Source organism: Polyergus mexicanus, unplaced genomic scaffold (assembly GCF_030449975.1).
Source record: "Polyergus mexicanus isolate NDT 795.1 unplaced genomic scaffold, iyPolMexi1.0 SCAF_1, whole genome shotgun sequence".
NCBI classification, from domain to species: Eukaryota; Metazoa; Arthropoda; class Insecta; order Hymenoptera; family Formicidae; genus Polyergus; species Polyergus mexicanus.
The window spans coordinates 13,743,650-13,765,473 of record NW_027223321.1 but is presented as its reverse complement, the minus strand read 5'-3'; the positions used below and the strand labels follow the sequence as shown (position 1 = coordinate 13,765,473).

The 21,824-nt window shown below is 28.7% G+C and overlaps 4 protein-coding genes and 2 long non-coding RNA genes across 8 annotated transcripts; 3 read left to right on the top strand and 3 right to left on the bottom strand.

Annotated features, from left to right (window-relative positions):
• Nucleotides 1-1,261: 1,261 nt before the first annotated feature.
• Ada2b (Transcriptional adapter 2B) lies at nt 1,262-8,704 on the bottom strand. Of its 3 annotated transcripts, none has more exons than XM_070301661.1 (10): nt 8,468-8,704; nt 8,278-8,375; nt 7,678-7,737; nt 7,457-7,598; nt 7,121-7,356; nt 6,823-7,052; nt 6,475-6,706; nt 5,409-5,458; nt 4,804-5,143; nt 1,262-4,700 (listed from the first exon to the last, which is right to left on the bottom strand). In XM_070301661.1, exons 1-10 carry the CDS (start codon nt 8,472-8,474, stop codon nt 4,596-4,598), a joined length of 1,500 nt encoding a protein of 499 aa, XP_070157762.1. In that variant the 5' UTR covers nt 8,475-8,704; the 3' UTR covers nt 1,262-4,595. The 3 variants fall into 3 exon arrangements, with proteins under 3 accessions (XP_070157762.1, XP_070157772.1, XP_070157782.1); XM_070301671.1 differs by having other exon boundaries at nt 1,263-4,700; nt 7,139-7,356; XM_070301681.1 differs by lacking the exon at nt 1,262-4,700 and having other exon boundaries at nt 4,928-5,143; nt 5,409-5,498.
• A 413-nt stretch (nt 8,705-9,117) lies between these two features.
• On the top strand, nt 9,118-10,366 carry LOC138936331 (uncharacterized). Its single transcript, XR_011447371.1, has 4 exons — nt 9,118-9,335; nt 9,437-9,514; nt 9,841-9,960; nt 10,055-10,366. It is a non-coding gene; the product is annotated as an uncharacterized lncRNA (long non-coding RNA).
• Nucleotides 10,314-16,005, bottom strand: Alg12 (Alg12 alpha-1,6-mannosyltransferase). The gene is made up of 8 exons (XM_070301633.1): nt 15,719-16,005; nt 15,203-15,335; nt 14,944-15,117; nt 14,656-14,809; nt 14,226-14,370; nt 13,736-13,962; nt 13,290-13,538; nt 10,314-13,216 (listed from the first exon to the last, which is right to left on the bottom strand). Exons 1-8 carry the CDS (start codon nt 15,842-15,844, stop codon nt 11,509-11,511), a joined length of 2,916 nt encoding a protein of 971 aa, XP_070157734.1. The 5' UTR covers nt 15,845-16,005; the 3' UTR covers nt 10,314-11,508.
• Nucleotides 14,653-15,483, top strand: LOC138936336 (uncharacterized). The gene is made up of 3 exons (XR_011447372.1): nt 14,653-14,854; nt 14,950-15,124; nt 15,237-15,483. It is a non-coding gene; the product is annotated as an uncharacterized lncRNA (long non-coding RNA).
• Nucleotides 16,006-16,958: 953 nt separating the features above from the next.
• Non3 (Ribosome production factor 2-like protein Non3) lies at nt 16,959-18,804 on the top strand. Its single transcript, XM_070305935.1, has 5 exons — nt 16,959-17,192; nt 17,271-17,403; nt 17,820-18,259; nt 18,342-18,486; nt 18,568-18,804. Exons 1-5 carry the CDS (start codon nt 17,173-17,175, stop codon nt 18,772-18,774), a joined length of 945 nt encoding a protein of 314 aa, XP_070162036.1. The 5' UTR covers nt 16,959-17,172; the 3' UTR covers nt 18,775-18,804.
• A 3-nt stretch (nt 18,805-18,807) lies between these two features.
• Nucleotides 18,808-21,824, bottom strand: Cysrs-m (cysteine--tRNA ligase-like protein, mitochondrial). The gene is made up of 8 exons (XM_070305920.1): nt 21,440-21,824; nt 20,702-20,997; nt 20,381-20,588; nt 19,913-20,178; nt 19,706-19,842; nt 19,374-19,496; nt 18,948-19,208; nt 18,808-18,874 (listed from the first exon to the last, which is right to left on the bottom strand). Exons 1-8 carry the CDS (start codon nt 21,667-21,669, stop codon nt 18,839-18,841), a joined length of 1,557 nt encoding a protein of 518 aa, XP_070162021.1. The 5' UTR covers nt 21,670-21,824; the 3' UTR covers nt 18,808-18,838.

Sequence of the window (21,824 nt, the reverse complement as noted above, 5' to 3'; positions counted from 1 at the left end):
GGCTTTAATGAGATACGTTGTGGTCTTCATTTTTCTTTTCTCGCGATAAAGGTGGAGAGTTCAACGACAAAGAATGATTAATAAAATTCTATTGTTGTTCTTAGATAGAAAAAGCTATCCAGCTAACATATATTTTCGTTATTTCCAATTTATATGTATAATTCGAAACTCGATTTAAGTGTCAAAAAGGACGGATCTTTTTTTCGAAACTTAAAATTTATTATCCGCGCGTGCAATCTCCAGTCGCATTTGCATGAAGTAGACTATTTAAAAAAGTATCTAAACTTATTCTACATTTTTAATGTCTATACACTTCTTTTTACAAAAAATTTCATTGAATGATTATATAATATTTGCATACTACGAGAAATTTACACGAAGAGAGTATTTAAAAATAATTCTTTTTCAAGTATCTAAAATAATTCTTTTTCTTATTATATAACTTGATACAAATTATTTTATATACATAAAATAATTTTGGGTAAAAGGAAATTATTATAGCGCAGTATCATGGTAAAATCCAATTATAAAGTTAATAATTTTTTAGTACTTTATAGCTATATTAAGAGAATAATTTATTGACATTTCGACAAAAAGCTTATTACCAAAAATTGATGACGGAAATTTTTGTCTGAATATTCCCGAATATTTTAGAAAAAAATTGTTTCTCAGAACATTTCCCTATATCGACTTTTCGGGATAATGATTTTTAATTAGAATTTCATTTATTTGTGTATATGCACTTTGTAGTATCAGAAAATATTCATTCTATTTTTTTCATCTCATTTTCCGTATTTGAAAATTTTATGATTTTTCGGTATTCTTATCTATTTTTGTTGTTGTATCATTAATAAAACCATTTTGATACATATCCGATTTGAAATTGAAAAAGTATTATTTTACATAGAAGCGTTGATTAACGTGTTTGTTCGAGGAAGCGTAGGATGATATAACAAAAAATATTGAAAATATCAGATAATTATTAGAAAGAAGTTGCAAATCGTCCATAATAAACTTCTATGACAGCTATTAATTAATCGTGATCTTGATAAATTTTCGAAGCTGTTAGGAGTAAACAAAATAATTTTCAAAGTAATTATAGCATATATATAATTATCATTTTGCATAAAACTGTCTCTGCATAATTCTGCCGTCATCATCAATATTAACTGCATTTGTTTCTAAGAAATCAATGAAAAATATAAAGATACAGCGCATACAAATTATATACGTTTTTTAAATGAAAATATCGCACAATTTATTTTGCACATTCGACGAATATCCATGTCGGAATACATTATAATCTGTAATGTTGTATAATTGTTTTGTTGCTTTATATTGAGAAAATAATGTATATAGTAATAACACTCGTGTCAAATGTTATATAGATAAATTATTGTGACTGGAGCTTACTACTTTATACCGTGTGTCATTATTTATCCGATTACAATTATTTATGTGAGAATTGTTTTGGAATTTCGATGTATTGACGCATGATGTAGGACTAAAATATATCGACGTTTTTATACACATATCGCAAGGACGAGATTTTTAATCATTGATCTCGATTATATGTATGCTTGTGAGAGAAAGCAGTCATTAATATAATTAAATACGCATTACCAAATACAGTCGGGTAAACGGAAGGAGGTATTTGTTTATTATCTATACAAAATACGAACGTCGTTTGCATCGCAAATTACATATGTGAATGCTTCTCTCGATTCTAGATGAAAGATCTGGATATAGACTTCGTCTATCTACTTAAACCTGAGTAGGTCTTTTTATGTGTGTCGTTATGTACAGATACATAGGCTCTTTTCATATCTACAGCATTAAAATTTATACAGTTTATTATGCATTTAAATCTATATACATATTATAATAATCAATGAAACAAGGAAGTATGAATATATGTATAGAAGTGATGGGTGAATCTTGTAAAGATTTGGGATAAGAAGAAATAAGATGAAAATATGATGTGATAATAGAAAATAGAAAAATTTGTATAGCTTCAAGAGGAATAATAAACATATTCGAAAAAAGAGGTTCCAAAAGTTCCCAACGTTGCACCACAGCTTAAACCGCTTGTAGTATCGGCATCTATCGCTAGGAAAAACAGCATACATCATTCATCTATAATGCACCAATGCGTTCATCAGACATCAGAATATCAGACATCAGTCTATCAGTGTGCCGGTTGGCAAGGTAATGCGAACACGTTTCTTTGTAACATGCATTTTCACATATATCGTCTGCCATCTTGAAATGGCAGATTTTCACGAATAAAGTGTTTATCAAGTTTTACCCAATGTTTGTTTAAGGATTTTATGAATTTCTGTAGCCTTCTTGCCGACTTTGAAGCAAACTTTGATGCACACTCTTTGCTCGTGAAAATTTGCCATTTCAAAATTGCAAACGACACGTGTGAAATGAACTTACAAAAATGCATGTAAAAAAGAAACGGATATTCCTATCTTGCCAATCAATACATTGATACATCATAGATATATATTATCTTTTTTAATAGTAGATGCAACTATAGGCGATTTGAATAATGTCAGGAACTTTTGGCACTTTATATATTACATATTCGACAAGAAATTTCTCTAAATATGCAAACTATGTTTATTTGTTTCGTATGATAATATCGCGCGATCGGTGAATTACTAAATATATACACATAAATTATTTACATTTTACACATTTAAATTATAATTATCGATAATTAATAACTGCAACAAAGTATATGTTGATAAAATACGACAAAAATATATTATTTATAAAGGTTTAACATTTAATTAATGAATTTTATTTAAAAAAACTATATTTAATCGATATTATTATATGAAGCGGACAAATATGATGGAAATCTCATTGGATATTTACATTTCAATGTCATCAAAAAGAATTTGATTCATGGAAGCCATTAACATATATTTTGCTTGAGTATGCAAAATGACAATTTTCTGATTCTTAAATTTTAATCGTTTCAAAATGTATCACGATTTCGACATTTTCATATTAGGATTTTCATCTTTCAAAATTTTCCTAATAATATTTTAAATCTGTTATCTGTTAAGTTAAAATAATTTTTGATTATATGTGATTTATGTGGAGATATCCATTGCATATATTGCTTAGAAGATATATTTCAATGAATGACTTTTTATGGAGACAATTTTGGTGCATATTGCAAAATTTAGCATATGTCTACATATAATTAAGTGATAATCATTCTTGAAGGAACATTTTCGTACATTTTGGTTTCTATACTAAAAGTGGCAGAAAATAATTATACTCTCAAATCTCTCTTTTAAATATTTTTTTTTCCCTTTGTTATTGCGAGTTTAGTTTTAAATTTTAATGATAATGATATCATTTCATATATTATGGAATTGTATCGTATATAATTCTTTGTGCTTTATAATATATTATCACTAAGAAAGTATCACTCTTTCATCATATATACAAATGTCACACAAAGTGACAGATAAATTATTTAATATCATGCATTCTATATTATCGATGTTCTATATGTTATAGTATTTGTACCATTCTTCATCAATAAGAAATTTTTTTTTAACAAGTAAAAGAATTTTTCAATCGCCAATCGCCGAATAGATTACGTATATATTTACAAGTAATTATACAACTAAGCCTTGCATGTAATTTTCAAAACATACATAAAAAATGTATATTATAATATTTTAATTACATGAATTACACGAATTAATCAATTTATTACTTTGGGCTTTTTGTGAAATAAAAAAGTTTTTTTTATATATCACATCATTAATTGTGATTAATCCAATATGTATACTAATATTTTTACTGTGATATATATTATTTACTAAATAATAATAATAATAATAATAATAATAATAATGAAATAGAATTAAGTCATAATTATATAATTTGTATGTAATTATATATAATCTATCCAATGATTTAAAAATTTTTTATTTGCAATTAAAAAAAAATTGTTATCATTTTACATTTAAAACAAATAGAAAAGAGAGTGCTCGTGAGCATTATCTATATATGGAAATAATATAATGGAAGAATTAATTGAGCAACATGTTCAATGGCTCTACATAGGCAGTGTTAAGAGATTCTCTCAAACAGCATTTACAAAATTCTGAAAACGATGAGTAAAATATATTTTAGGAATTGATTCAATCAAAACATTTTGTTAATGTTTCTTGCGATTAACTAAATTGTCTATTCTCTGTATTATAACCAGTATTATATGATCTGAAGAAAGAACAGAGAAATTAAGAATTTGGTGAGAATTTATCACCATAGAATCAGCTCTGAATGCATTGCCAAAATTTATCATAGACGCTAAATACATCATGGATCGCATCTGATTATTTATTCGATCTAATAAACCGCACATTGCATTGAAATATTTTGCTGTGCAAAAACATTGTGACACAAATACCAACAGCATTTATGTTCTTTTTTTCTCTTTGCTCATCTGCCCTACATATTACTTATCAGACTCGAACTCTAGTTATATCTAGGACTTTAGTTTGCAAGATTAAAGATGACTTAGAATAATATAATGTTGCAAATCTTTATTTATTTAATCAATTAGCTGCAATCAAGCCGTTAGTTACCAAATAATGGAGAATTTTGCTCTGCCGTTCTGACTGAGTTAAAACATTCAATCTCCTATTACCTTCCAAATATGCCTACAACATTAGAAAAATGATATTAATTGATAATACATTACGATTATACATACAATATTAAGATAGATTATATATATGTAATTGGCATTCATCACATACTTACATCTATTACCATCGTTTTTTGTGTCAAATATGCAGTCGGTTCTAGATCAAGTTGAATACACAAGGATTTTTCTTGTTGTGTTAAAAGATGAGATGCAGCCTCCAATTCTATGTTTCGTTCTTGGGTGCAAGCAGTATCGGCGCTGTAATTTTTTCTTTCTTGAGTAGAACTGGGGCTGCAAATCGATTGACTGGAAGCAGGATTGCTATCCGACTCCGCCCACTGATTGGCTGGAATCGTCATCCGATTGTGACAGGTTTGATTGATTGTGGAGTTGCTGGGCAAGTCTTGCTTTATGGTATATTTTCGGTCGATGTAAGGGCAACTTTTTTCTTCTTCTCTATTAAAGCATGAAAAGATGTACATAGATACGTAGTTAAGTCAAGAATTTTAGTAATTTAATATAATCTAAGATGTTGTGACAATATTATTGTTTTTAATGTATATAATTTGAATAGGAGAACATACAAACTATGGAATAAATAAAAATTTTCAAAAAATAAAAGCACAAAACACGAAGATAGTATATGTGTGATGATATAAAAATAATATATTTCTGAATTCTACACAAAACATAACATGTAGTTCTATAAATATGAATTTACCTTCTTTTTGAGGTGCTGCGGTGTATTGGTGTGAACGGCCCACTGCTGCCCTAAGTGAAATGCAAACTGATACAATCTGTTCACAAATGCCTGGCAACACGCATCATAAACAATAGAATTAGTTAAAAAGCAAAAGCTAGTATATACAGTATAGTCAAGGCTCTGAATTTTTTCTTGTTTAATTTGTATTATATATACATATAAATGTACAAAAAGGGCAAAGACCAAGTATAAAAATAATTGCAATTATTTTACATAATTTTCTTTGTATATAGAGTATTTTTTCATTGTATCACAATTTAGAATGCAGTAATTTATGTATGCAATAATGTATATACAATATAAATTATAACATTATGCTTTGCATGTAACATTATACAAATTCTAATTTGAAATTATTCAATTATAATTTTGAACAAAAATACAATATTAAGTATTGATTCATATTATATGGTAACATGATAAAATCTATAAATATCATCTGTAAATATTTGTTTTTATATATTGTTGCCGATTTAATGTGGATGAATATATTTATGTATTATAGAAGAATATTTTATCATGTACAATATAAATCAACCTTAATACAAAATATATATAAAAATGTATATATTTATTAATAATAGAAAATATAATAAAATTGAGATCTATATAATTTGTTTTATTACATAAAAATACAAATGTTATAGCTAAATATTTATATAGAAAATGCAAATAAAAGAGTTAAATATTTACACATAAAAACTTGTACATTAATACAATTATATTTAGGTAGCCATAATAATGTACACAAAAATCTATAAATAATATGATAATTAATAATAAACACAAAAATATGACTATTTATTTTTATCTTTTATGTGAAAATTGTATTTTACATATCATACATTAGTATATACTCAATTTTAGCATGCTTTTAGTAAATATAACAAGATATGTAATATTTTTATATTTTAGAGATTTACTAGCTTTTACGAATGTGTATGTATAAATGTATTACAAAATAAGATCATCCCATTCTATATCATAAGATGAAAAGTTTGTGCAAATAGAAATTCATACTTACAGATTTTTTTTCTGTCCAATAATCCATTGTATCGTTTTGCCTCTGAGTTTGCGCGAGAACCTGTTCTAGATGAGCACATTCCTCGTGCCTCGTGATACCATTCTCGCGATATCGATAAAGCTCCGAGAGCCGTAAGCGCAATTCTCTTTCCCTCTCGAGATTTGTTAGGAACTGTTCGTGCTCTTGTGCTGTGTAAAACTGTGCGAATACACGCATTCTGTCCCTAAATTCTCTGCATCGAATAAACGAATTACTTAATACGTTTTGAGCGAGCAAAAAAGAGTAATTATTTTTTCAAAGTATTTCAAGAGAAACGTAAAGAAAAAAGTACATTTATATGAACCGTACTTTTCTTCTTTTGTATGTTTCTTTTTTATTCCTTTGTCTTTTCTGGATGATGCAAAGAAAGCCGACACAAGTTGATAATCTCTTACGACGCGTTTTCGCCTTGCTCGCTCTCTCAAATTATTGGTGTACATATCAACCTGCGCTAATTTAAGTGCAATGTCAAGATCATCGTCCTCGGCAGGATTCAGGAATAACGATGAAACGAGAGATTCGGCCTCATGGTTATAATCCTGGAAGGAGTATCATAATAATGATGATTATCAAATCAAAACTTTTTTCAAGTAAAAATTGATCAAACCTTAAGATTGATTATTACCCTCTCAAAATCATCTCGTTGGGGCATATAACCCAATTGCGTGGCTTCTTCCGGGGTGATATCCAATGGTGGTAATTTAGATGTGAGATCGGGCGACAGTGGACCATGATCAGACTTAGTTTGATCCATAAGATTTGGTACATAGCTCTCTGTAGGTGGCCATGTATGCTTTCCGATGTTACCATTGAGATATCTAGCAATATATTCTTCCTTTGCCTCTGTAAAAACAAAATGTATTTTAAAAAATGATTACGTTTAGAAAAATTGACTCTATCAAGTTTTTCATGTGATATTCAGAAAATAAGTCAATTAAATTACCTTCTGGTGTGCGTGTTTCGATATGTGTACTGATATCTTCCCAATTTCCAAATCCAAATTGTTCAATAGCATCCAGAAGCCTAAGTTCCTCTCTAGCTGTCCAATTACCACGTCCATTAAATATACTAATCGTACCAGAATCCTACATCAATATACACACAAGTAAATTCTGGTACTTCTACAGCGCAATATAAAAAAAAATTTTTTTTACAACTGCTTACCATAAACTGATAGGCATGATTATTTTTGTGTTGACCAATTTCGGCACCAGCAGAAAAACACTAAACAATGTACATAGTTGATATATATATATATATATTTTTTTATCCATATATTTCTATTATTTATAAAAATAAGTTTTTAAATTTTAATAGTTTTAAACAAACAAATATAAAATACAAGTAATATACAGAATTGTAAATAATCTCAAAAATAACTGCCCATTGAACAATCACAGATAAAACATTTATATACATATTATTTCTGGAGATTAAAATAATAAAAATTCTATTGGCGCCATAATTCAAAATATCCACCAACATACCCATGTGTATTTCATCAATTAATAACTTCATTCGTGGATTCGCGATAGAATGAAAGGTGTAGGAAGGGAAACGTGATGACAAAATACACAAAAAAAAAGAAAAAAATTCATAAAACATGATAAAATTAAAAATATCATTCACGATAAATATGAAAAAATTATGAATAAATAAAAGAAAAAAAAAGAGAAAAAAGATACGAGAAGAGAAACGAGTGATGACAGAGGGAGAAAGAGGATACCACGTGATCCAGAATGGGGGTTCGAATGTTCGACCCACCTGCAAGCAAAGGTCGAATTCGGGACATTCGATGCACTTAACACGTAGGCCTGCAATGTCCTCTTGGCAATAGGTACAGTTGTATTTAGCGTATAGATCTGAAATGTAAAGAGATCAAGAGATAAGGGGTAATAATCGAAAGGTGTGACGTGAGGCACCGTCAATGCCGACGTGTAAATGGATTACGCACCCGCCATTTTTGTTTCGCGAAACTTCTAGAACAATCTGGATGACGTCACCGCATGCCAGTGTCCAAATTTATGTATCACGACATGCCATGCCGCGGCGTCAGAAGCATCCTGCTTCGTGTGAACAAATACGCGGCGAAATCGCGAAATCGCGTCCCCCACGAGACAATCCCGTCAACCCCAGGCGCAATAATCAGACGCGAGGAGCGTCAACCAGAACGCAGTCTTGTTTATGACTGTTGCGTCGCGCGGCGAGTACGCATGCGCGTCGAGCGGCCATTGTTGAAATCGCAACCTCCCTTCCCTACTACCATAGCTGCGTTCAGAAATATCCCCTGATGCACACGAGCGTCGTTCTACCTTTTGTTCAACATTTAATAAATAATAAAGATAGAACGATGCTTGTGTGCATTCGGGGATGTTTCAGGAAGTGCATGCGCATTTCGTACACGTCATCGGCGCTTAGGACGTATTACATTTATTATTCGACAAGATTTGTTATGTCCGTATCAGACTACATTAAAAATTGAGGATTGAAGATTAAAGATTGGAATTTGTCTAATCAAAACAAAAGGGACTAAAATTTCTTTCTCCTGATTGGTCAAATTTTAATCTTCGATCCTCAATCTCAATCTTCAATCCGTAATCTGATACGGGCTTTAGACATATTGATTGGCTGCCGTTGCAACAAACTTTCGAAATCCTAGAAATTCTCTAGCCGATATCCAATCAGATAAACCTTTTATCGCGTCATATCAGTATAAATATATGGAGACTTGGAAATTTGCGCTCTATTTGCCATTTCGATTTGAATTCTTTCGCGAAAAATTGTAGAATAGAATGCGTCCTTCCTTACAATATTATGGCAAGGTTTATATCAATAACAGATACAAAATATTGCAATTACATTTTTGAACATATGGTTTCTTAGCAACCGATAAAACAATAAGATAGTTTATTTTATTTTTCAGCAACGATCGTGATGTGATATGGACGGAGTTATTATATCAAGAGTCTCAAATATGTTGCTTCTAAGAAATATACAAAAGGTAACGTATAACAAATAATTTGAAAATTAAATTATTTTTGTGTTGAGAGAAATATAAATATAAAGATCTTAACGATCTTATATGTATGTTATATTAAATTATATTTAAAGTTTACAAATTTTGCACAGTTTTTCAAAGAGTAAATTTTCTTTTTTCTTAAACTTTTTTTGTAAAAACTCACATTTAAGATATTATTTATAAAACAAAAACATAATAGAGAGAAAATGTAGCACCATCTCTTTTGCACCAATTCAATAAATATAAATGACAAAAGATATTAAATTATAAAAAGTTAAAGAATATATCCATTTATATATCCAATTTAGATACGTTTTTGCGATACTCCATTATTACAACGATCATTCAACACAAACCAAACACGCTTCTTCTATGAGGACAATAGCAAAACATTTCAGAATTTTAAATTAAAGCAAGCTAAAATGCAGGTATATATAATCTGAAGCAATTTTAAACATTTGATTTATAACAATTGCATAAAGAAAATTTTTATATTAACATACATATCATTTATTTTGGCAGTGCGACGATGAACTTCCTGTCTATTTAAAAAGCGGCACACGCGATAAAATATTGTTTAACTTTACACTAGCTTTGCTTTTATGTAACACGATCGCATCGATTTATGGAATCAGAGAAATGCTCAGAAAATTTTAATCTTACATATATTATATTATAATATTCTTTTTTTAGTTGCGTATATCGTCTGAAATAAATATCAAAATTTTAATAGAAGTGTTCTGGGAATTAATTTGTAAACTCTCTTTATAATATATTGAACTATTTCAATTTATAAAACACTAATACATGGTATAATTATTAAGCACACATACAGTCATTATATTCATGCATATGTGTACATTTGTTTTTAACGCCATTCCGAATATTGGAAGAGATTTAATAAGGCACTTGATTGCTCTATAGATACCAATGTAAAAATTAAATATCCATCTGTAAATATTGCATGATATATTACATATGGCAGTTAACTTATATAATTTATTTACATTTATGATTTAATATCTGATTCGCTACATACAAATGCATAACGCAATATAATTAGAGAAACGCGAGAAATTTTATATAAGCAATATCTAAATGCAAAAGTCTGATAATAATATAACTCACATGCCAACTCAATGTTTACAGTTAATGAACAAATAAAATATCTATTATTACATTTAAAAATATATGTAATGAAGATATGATGAAAGAAGAGAAAATAATAATGAAGTTATCTCTCTTTCGATTACTATGTGCAAATTAATACAATTTTTTTTGTATATTTGTACAATTTTATGCAAAGTAAAAATTTAATTATACATCTGTAATATGAATCTATAATATGATAAATTATACAGTACTTTTCCACCAAACCATTTCCGCAATTCATTATATAAATATCTCACATAGGAAAAGTAAATTTTATACTTCCTATATTGGTAATATGTAAGCAAACATTAAAAAATACAACATTTTTGATATCACAGGGAAACATATTTACATAATTATAAGTATACAGTTGTTTCACTAGTAACACTTGATGAAGTTACTTACGAAACAATATTTAATTTTTCTTCACTATTTTATTACTTTTTAGTATTTTTCTACAAATTTTCTCATAGTATCAATTTTTTATGGACATTATTTGAAATTTATATATTTAAAATAATGTAAATAAGATTGATACTACGAGAAGCAAAAACAGATATTTTTAATATGATTTTTAAAACTTTTAATATATAGAGGTACTTGTTTTGTATTAGAAACCATAATAGCATCTTGTTTTAGCCTATTTATAATTGCACTATCGTATCTGGCTTTTTCATGCTTTTCGTTTTATTTATACAGCTTTTGACAGTTTATAATCATTTGTCTTATAATCATTTTTCATTTTGCCTTCTTCGCATAATCTTTTGTTGCTGCTTGTGTGATTTTTTTCTACCGTAAGTTTTCTTTGATGTTCTGATATATAATCATCTTCTGATATCTGATATGTTTACATTTTGATTATCATACAAGTCGGTCGTATGTTCGGACAAAATCTTTTTTCTATGCTGCATTAAACTTTTTAGAGCTTCACTAAATTGTAATAAAGTCTGAGCAATTGGCTGTTCCATATATTTTGCTGCAATTTCATCAAATTGGTCATCCTCCTCTAAAGTTAATTCATCCTTGATATGCTTAAATTGATCTAAAATTTCTTTGAAACTTTCTTTAGCATCTTTTACCACAACTTGATTCTCACTTTTCACAGAATGATCTGTAATACTATTGTCCATTTCTGTTATGTGTTGATCGCTCTCAATATGATTTGTTTGGCTTATATTCATTGATGTCATTGAATCAATATTATCATATATAAAATCTTTTTCAAATTCTTTAAATTGATTTATTATATTTTTTATGCTTTCTCTTACATTTATTGGTTTTGATGGTTTAAAATCTTTTTTACCCTCTTTCTTTATGATTTGTCCCTCAGTTACAGATAATTTTGTGTCAACACTATCATGTGTTGTTGCAATTTTCTTTATTGTTACATCTACAATTTTTTCTTTATTTAGATCTTCGTTTTCCGCGATTTGTTCTCGATTAATTGGTTTTATTACCTTGATTTTATCTGTCTTCTGTGTAGTGTCTTTTGCTTTAATAAAGTTCTGTTTATCATCATCTTTTGCATGTTCTTTCGCAATCTTAATTTGATCTTGAATTGTTAATGGCGATTTATATGTAAAGATTTTAAAATCCTTTGCTTCTTGTAAATTGGATTGTAACATTTTCGTCTTTTTTGGCCATTCTGCTGCTATAGCTCCTTTTTTCACTTTTATTGGAAGCTCTATATTTTTTCGTTTATCATTTGTTTCTCTTTTTTGGTTGTCTTCTCTTATCTTTTCCTGGATAATTTTTTTAACCGTTTTTTTAGTACCCTGAGTTTCTTGTTGCAGATTGAAATCGTTTTTAGGTTTTTCTTTAATAATTTTTCCCTCTTCAATATTCGTTTTTATTTTTTCGTCTAGTTTGACATCATAGATATTAGGAACACTTTCGAAATTTTCCTGAGAATCCAAATTTTTTTCTTTTTTATCTTTTGAATTTGGTGATAATTTATTTGTATCTTCAATTTTCCACGTAAAAGTATTTTCCATAGATGTTGCATTATCTTCTATTAGATTGTTATTTATTCCGATTTTTTCTTCGGTATTATTAATCATTTCTTTAATCTCTTCTATATCTTTCGACAAATTTAATTTATCAGTTTCTTGTGGTTTTCCAAATTCTTCTAATGACTCCACAATATTATGAACTATCGGTTCCATTGTCTTTATTCCATTGTCTTTACCTCTATCGTCTTCATGTGACATGTTAAGTTCTACATTTTCTATATTATCTGTTTGTTTTGAAGAATTCTTTATAGAAATCGAAGATTTTGCTTTATGAAGATCGTATGTGATATTCGATTTTCTTTTCATAATAAATATACTCGGTTTTGTTTTAACTCTAATAGGCGGTATCATGTTATAATTAAATGCTATATGCGAGAATGCATCGATAGAATCGATAATATTATGGGTTTTTAGATAAGATTTTAATTTTGCAGAATATTTGCTTTTTGCTTCCATCAAGAGATGAGTGAATTGTAGCATTTCAGGATCATCGACAGTTAAATTCTCTTGTTTCGAATATCTGTAATATAATTAGAGTTTTTTCCATTAAAAGATACTGTAATGAAAATAAAATTATTGTAGATATAACTTACATCCAAGAAGTGTTAGTCTGTGCAAATCTTGATACCCCGGTTTGCGCAGTGAATACATCGATATGTACATGTACTGGCTCAATTGAGTTTTTCTCGAGTCTATGTAATCTAGTAATTGCCACACCCCCAGGATAATTAAAATTAGCCACATATAGCAGAAATGTGGAGAATACAATGTTTAATGCAACATGACTCAAGATTACCAGTGCTAAAAAACCATTCCATTTTGTTTTTGCTCTGTTTTCCCATCTAATTATCAACGAGAAACAGTTTTTATATTATATGCAGCTACAAGAATTTGTAGTTTTAAGTTTAATCTATCAGCTAAATTATAGATTAAGCTATCATTAGGATTTTATAAATACTGATATTTTAGTTTTGATAAACTGATAGAACTGAGATGGGAAATTAACTAAATGTAATTTTAAGGCGGAATATACACTTACATTCTATGGCAAGCAACAGCCGCACCAACATTTAGTAACGGAAAAACATATATGATAAATCTCAGTTCCTTATGTGGTAGAAATGACAATATTGCGATGAATACAATAGCTGGGATGGTAAACGTACGAACTCTAGCATCCCAAAACATCCCCACAGGAACTAGAAAGTATGAAAGTGCTAGACCTCTCGGCAAGGCTGAATAAAAGTACCACAAAAATGGTGATGTCTATTCATCAGTTAAGTTTATTTATATTTCGAAACTGCTTGTCCAAAAATTTCCAATATTTTAAACAGTAAAAAATATCTATTTAAAATAAATTTATGATGTCTTGAACATCCTTATTTTATAATTCTGTAATGCGATAGATCAAAAATAATTTTTTCCAACATTCAAGACAATGATCAAAACAGTATAAACAAAATAACCATTTAAGATGCAGAAGATCTTTGAAAAAAAAAGCTTATTATTATTATATCTGAAAAGGATACACCCCATTCACTGCTCTTATTAAGAATAGTGTTGAAATAAAATACTTCGCCTTCTGGCCATACTAAGCGTCCCCAGAATATTGAATCTATAGCAACAGTAAGTGCTAAGAATAGTATACCAGCTGGAACTGCGATTTTAAACAGTCTAAAAATTATTATAAAACATTGTGTAATAAACAAAATAATTTTGGAAAAATCATTATGCATTATGTATATAAAAAATAAAAATTTCTCTAATCATATAAAGTTTTTCAATTGTAATCAAAGCTATTAAACTTATATCTCAATAAGATTGGGGATGATTTATTTATTTAATATATATAATAAGGTTTACAATCTATGCTGTTTTGCAGAAAATTCCTTCATGATTTTAATTGTTTCTATTTGTAATTTTATAGCTATATTGGCATCTGGTATAATATGTAAATACCTTTGTACAGAAAGTTTCTTGCTAGCTATATCAAATAATAGGAACAATCCCAAGAGTATAGCAAGTTCTGCTCTGAATATTATTATTGCTGCAGCTGATGACCAGATAAATATCACATAATTTTGCCTTAGCCATCCAAATAAGGCTAGTAACACTATAACGTCAGATCCATTTGCAATTAAAAAGAAAAATATATATGGTATATTATTATATGTGCAATTTAATAAATTGCAGTTTTAAAATAATGCATAAATACAAACTCTAACTAACAAAGTTTTATTTTATTACCTAAAGGCATAGCTATTATGTTTGGCAGTGGGCGACTGAGATAGTACATAAAATGATACTGCGTTACAGTTATGGCAATAAACCATTTTGTAAATTGCAGCCCAAAGATATTCTGTAAAGCATGCCTATATAATTTGAATGTAGCTATCACCAATAATCCCAATGTTGCTCTTACTGAAAGGTATTCCCATCATCTTTATATTATATAAAAATATGTGAAAAATTCTTATTATATATTCTAAAATTACTCACTACTTACCTGCATATTGAGCAATAACTTTATTGAGCTTTAGGTAATTAATGCATGCTATTAGTGGCGAGGCAAAACCGGATACTATAATAGGCCCCAAAAATGAACGTGGTACCACTCCAGGAAATTCGTGATGATCATACTATTAAACATAAAAGCACAATATATTAATTTACGAACAAATTCTTGTAATGTTAAATAGATAATTATATGAAACAATCTGAAAATTATATAAATCTCTCTCTCTCTCCTTCATTGTTGCCAGATACTAATAATAACGACGCATATAAAAAAAAGTGATCATTGGAAAATAGTCTATTTATGTCTATCATATCATCTTGAAAGATTCGGAGCGGCATCAGCTGATCGTGCGTTTAAAAATACACGTGTCCGATGCTATAAATATAACTGCACGTTTTACGTTTGCTCGATCACAATCAGTCGAGCGAAACGGACAATGATCGCCGAATAACTCGAGTTCTCGATTCGATAGACAACGCTGTTATTTAATATTTTAATCATTACCTCTGTCAGATTGAAACCGTGATAGAGGATATCATGCATAGCCTGCAGATTAAAACTTTCCTCAACTTTTGTGAACGGACAATATAAATGATACACCATCGATATTAGGATAATTAGCTGCTCCATGATCGTTGTATTGCGTTTATACTAATTGTGTGTTCTCGCTCGGCAAATTCGTTAACCTTGTCATGATAGACTTAGGAAGTAAGACCGAAAAACTTTTTTTCAACGTGTTATTGTTGCGGGGTATTACTGTATGGCCGGGCACCAACCGCCAACCACGTATATTGTATACTATTACAAAATAGACGGTTTACGCATGCGTCTTTCTCTACTAACACGAATATCAATTTTGAGATATTTACAAAATTTTATTTGATCAATTTATAATTACTGCAGCATATCGCTTGATTTTTTATTAATTTTTCTTTTGATAACAATTAATTATTGGAATTACAATACGCCACAGAGGCGATGATTCGAACCTGGGATTTGTCGACTGTTAGTCCATGACTTCTACGCTAGTTGAAAGTTTTAGGCTGAATAGTTTCGTAGCTGAAGGCATCAAATAACTGCATGCAGGCAGCTGACAAAAAAAAAAAAAAAAAAAAAAAAAAAAAAAACAATGTTATGTTTATCGAACATAGTCATAAATTCAAATCTTGTTAATAAAAAAGACTGACTATATATAATTTCGAATTCTAAAAATATTTTAAAAAATTGGAATTATTGATCAAGAATTTATATTGTAATTTGACATATTATACGCACACTACACACTTCAATTGTAAATAATCAAAATGTACATCAATTTGCTTATAAATAAAATAAATAATTATAAATGTTACCTGTTTATTATAAATACAAAAATAATACATTATATATAATACATATATTATAATACAAAATAAATTTAATATTAATTTCATTTTTCACTTTTTTTATATGATTATTTGCGTTACTTTAATGTTATATTTACAAATTTGCAATATTTATTTAAGAAATTATGAATGTGATTACTTATATAATATGAAAATAATTTCAATTGCCTTTTCCTTTCTCATAATTTAAATATTAGCGAGATATTACTCCAAGAACATGGCAACATAACTGCGGTCGGGAAAACCCTAGAAATACTTCGAACCTTGCATTAACCAATCAGAATAAAGAAATCTTTACTCTTTTTGTCCTGATTGGTCAATCAAACTTTGAAGCATTTCTAGCGTCTTCCCGACCGCAATCAACAAAGGCTGGATTCAGGAAGACGCTGTCAGCGCTATCTCTAGGCCCGGTGCTACGCATCGCTCTTTCATGGTAGCATAATGCCGGAATACGCAATACACGTGATATTGCGAGACAAAAATCTGGTTGGCTGTGATAATTGCATTCTTTCTCGGTTCTTGGTGGCTTTTTGTTAAGAAGGCAATCCGAACAGAAGAATTTATCGTTTTGCCATGTCGATCATGAATAAAATGTAAATTATTTTTTATCTGTATATATTTTGCATGTATTATGTATATACATTATAATTATGAGCAATATTTTCATATAGAAAGCCAGTTACACCTAAGGGCAAGAGGATTTTATCTAAAAAAGCACCTCAAATGATAGAAGATGCCAAAGAAACTTTGTGTTTTAAAAGTAAAAATACATCACAAATTGCTGTCAGTATCATGAAGGATTTGGTGAGTGAAATAATTTTATATTGTGATTATATATTATTTAACCTTTTTTATGAGTTAATTTTTTGGAAATATCGATAAAATTTTGAAACTGAATGTATGAGGGTGGATTAAATATATAAACGAGACTTATTCGAAATATATTTATTTGATTGCGGTCGAGTATGGGATGGTATACACAATTCATACTCGCCCTGCTACTTTTTATGAAGCAGGGATGAAAAAACTGCCAGTGCGATGGCACAATTGTGTAGACATTAGTGAGTGCTATATAGAAGAATAATTTTGTGTTAGTTTTCACACGTATTAATCGAATAAATATTTTTTGACCAAGTCTCGTTTATATTTGATCCACTTTTACTATATTAAATATATTGTATTATATAGTATTTTTAATACATTATTCATATATTTTATAGTATGATCTAAAGAAACCTAATGCACAAATGATGCAAAAGAAAAATGATATACTACCATTCGAGAATATTGTACCTATCGAGAAATTTGCATCAAAATATGAAGCATCTCTCTTCATGATGGCTTCGCACAATAAGAAACGTCCACACAACCTTATCATGGGTCGAATGTATGAGCATACATTATTAGATATGATAGAGTTTGGTATAGATAATTATAAAGGATTAAAAGATTTTAAAGTTGATAAGATCACAAAGGGAATAAAACCATTATTGATCTTTAATGGTGAACTCTTCGAAAGCAATTATGAATATGGAAGAATTAAAAATCTACTTGTTGATATGTTCCAAAGAGAAGTAATTAAAAAGATCAGTTTGAAAGGTCTTGAACATGTCTTAAGTTTTACAGCTGTTGAAAATAAAATATTTTTGCGTAGTTACAGGTAAGATATAAAAATAAAATTGAAATAAAATGATAAATATATCAAAGAATGCTTTTTAGAAATATTTAAAATATATTTTTAGGATACTTTTGAAAAAATCTAATACAAGAACACCTAGAGTAGAACTGGAAGAAATAGGCCCACATGCCGATCTACTCTGTAGGCGTAACAAGTTTGCCTCTGAAGATTTATTCAAGGATGCTTGCAAGACGCCTAAAGGACTCAAGGTACTTTTATAAATTACACATACTTATATGTAATATGCAAAATATAAATATTAAGATCTCATATTATAATCATGATCATAGGTAAAGAAAAAGAAAAATATCTCAACAGATGTGTTTGGAACGACGTTTGGTCGTATACATATTGGAGAACAAAATATTAATAACATTCAAACAAGAAAGATGAAAGGTTTGAAAAAAACATTATTGGAAAAGAAGAGTGTCCAAAAGAGAAAAAATGGTGATGACAATGATGATATTTCAAAAAAACTTAAAAAAGTTGATGATTGAACAGATTATTGTTTTAATAAATTTTTATTTAATCCCTAATATTACATAGAATTATTCTTATGTGCTATTTCCAACTCCAACTAGTGATATCTTGTTGATCCTGTAATTGATTGATGATATAGATTTTATATGGTATTTGTTATAAATACTTTTTAATATTATAAAATTTTTACCTTTATTATAATTCCACAAGTAGATAAATTCATTCGCGCGGTATCGCATTCTTTTAATAAAATTGTGTCTTTTGGATTTTGCTTAAGTGCTCTAGTTCTGACAGCCATCCTGAAGTTTAGAAAATTATCAATAATATCTTTAACTTGTCGATTTTCTGTCACTGACATTGTAGATCGTAAAATGCCAAGTTTTGAAAGAGTATTTGAAACGTAATTTGAAACAGCGGCAACAGCGCTTACTCCCTTACTATGAGGTATTACCTAAATAAAATTTAAATTTATTATTTGAATAATTAATTACTAAATAATTAAAGTATTAAAATATAATATAATGTGATAAAAAATTTTGCATTGACACACACATAAATAGATATAGATATCACATCTAATTATTATAATAATGCATTTTTTATGCAAATAATTTACATTATTTTGGTGCAGCATTTTATTTCCTATCCCAACAAGATTTATGATGGCATACATGGCCTTTGAAGTGTCAAAATCATCTGCTAATGCGGAATAAACTTTATTTCTTGTTTCATGTAAAGTCTAAAAAGTATTCAAATTATAACATTTGTATCTTAACTATGTCACATATAAGATTATATAATCATTTATTAGTAATTCAAAAAAGTAATCAAATATGTTTAAAATTGCACTCTCTCTTCTTTTACATGTTTTTGTATAATGCACAAGAAATATAGTATTAAAAATATTAATTTATCAATCTTTAATGAAATAAAAAATTGATTCTTTACTGTAAACAAAAGATTTTCATCAATTTCACCAGTTTTAAATTTGCCAGCAACATAATTATCACAGTCACTTATGAAGTTATGGAACTTTTTAGTTATCGACACCGCATTTTGCATGATCTCGTCCGAGAATTCAATGCCTGCAATAAAATTCGATTGATTGCACACAAATTAAATTATTTGGAAATTGATGCTAACATTAATGCATACCGTTTCGATAATGAGAAAGTAGGCAAAGCATTCTAAGATGATCCGCCGAATATTTTTCGAGATAATTCTGTATGGTTATAGTATTATTGAGACTTTTGGACATTTTTACATCCCCTGTCAGATTCAAATGGCCACAGTGAAGCCAGTAATTAACCCATTGGTCGACATTGTGATAACAGCAAGATTGTGCTTCTTCGTTTTCATGATGAGGAAAAGCCAAATCTATTCCACCACTATGCATATCAATAGAATTTCCAAAGACTGCGCTGATGAAGACATATACTTCTATATAGGTAAATATTATCACATAGAGAAATATGTATTTTAATAAGCTTCTCTCATAAAAATTATTATGTAAGATCTTAGCATATATATATATAAAGATAAATAGAACTTATTGTTAAAGAGAAAGTCCATATAAAAAAATTTCTATAATATGAAATATATGGAACAAATTTTTAAAATTACCTTGCAATTGCACTGCACTCTATATGCCATCCTGGTCTACCATGACCCCATGGGCATTTCCAAGATGTTTCATTATTTTTTGCTGCTTTCCACAAAGCAAAGTCTAGCACTGATTTTTTATCCAGATGCTGACTTTTTATAGCATCAAGAATAGGGGTTGCCAATTTACCATATTTGTTGTACTTGCTTGTATCAAAGTAAACAGATCCTGTAACATGCATAATTTTTTTTTTGTAAGAATTAATATAAAAACTGATGAATTAAAGGCAGTTTTTCGTAGCATTAAAAAAAAATTAAAATATTTCTTAACAAATATCTTACCATCTTTTGTAACATAACCATAGTTTCTGGCTAGCAACTCTTTAACAAAGTATATGATTTGTGGTATATAGTCCGTAACTCTACAGTATAAATATGGTTCACCAACATTTAACTTATTCATATCTGCATAAAACTCAGTCTCAAAATGTTTCGATAATATCTTGAAATCTTTACCGCTTTCAATAGAACGTTTGATTATTTTGTCGTCAATGTCAGTTATACCCATAACCAATAATACATCAATGTTAAAATAATTTGACAGAATTCGACGAATAATATCTGATCTTATGTAAGTACTGTAAAGTAATAAAAATTAGTTATTTCTAATAAATAACTCAAACTATATACCTATACATCAGCAAAGTAGCTAACGTCTTTGCACAGAATACAATCTCCATTATATTACAAGCAAATTAAATAATAAATTTTATAATGGTAACAGAAAAGATCATAAAGTTGTACATTATAATATACATTATGATACTATAATTTATACATTGGAAAGAATTATAAAACGTTTATATCAATTTTAATGATTGTAAAGCATGCTTTATTATAAAATGTAACAGTAGTGTAAAATATAATCTTGTCGAATTAAACACTAATGTCAAATTGTGATTTCAACTACAAAGTAACAGTTTAACAATAATAATAATAATAATAATAATAATAATAATAATAATAATAATAATAATAATAATTAACACGCGATAAAACTTTTTAAATGACATTTCTTACGTTGCATGTCCGATATGCGCTGAATCGTATACCGTAGGCCCGCACATATACCATTTCAAAACGTTTTCCGTTTTTAATATCAGTGGAACTTTGCATCTCGTTATCGGATTATATATAGACACTGCGGTTTGGTATCCAATCGGCTTTATCCATTTTGATCTGTCTTGACATTTCGTCTCAGTATGTACGAAACGTTTGCACACTTGTATTAATCTGCGCGTTACATTCATTCTATTTAAAATATTCTTTTTACAGTTGATAATCACCGCGATGATCACCACCCTTACGCATGTATTTAATTCCTTGAAAAAGAATTTCTTGATTAATGTTTTAACCGATAAAAATCACGCGGAATTGTCAACATCAACATTTATCTTAGGTTAGG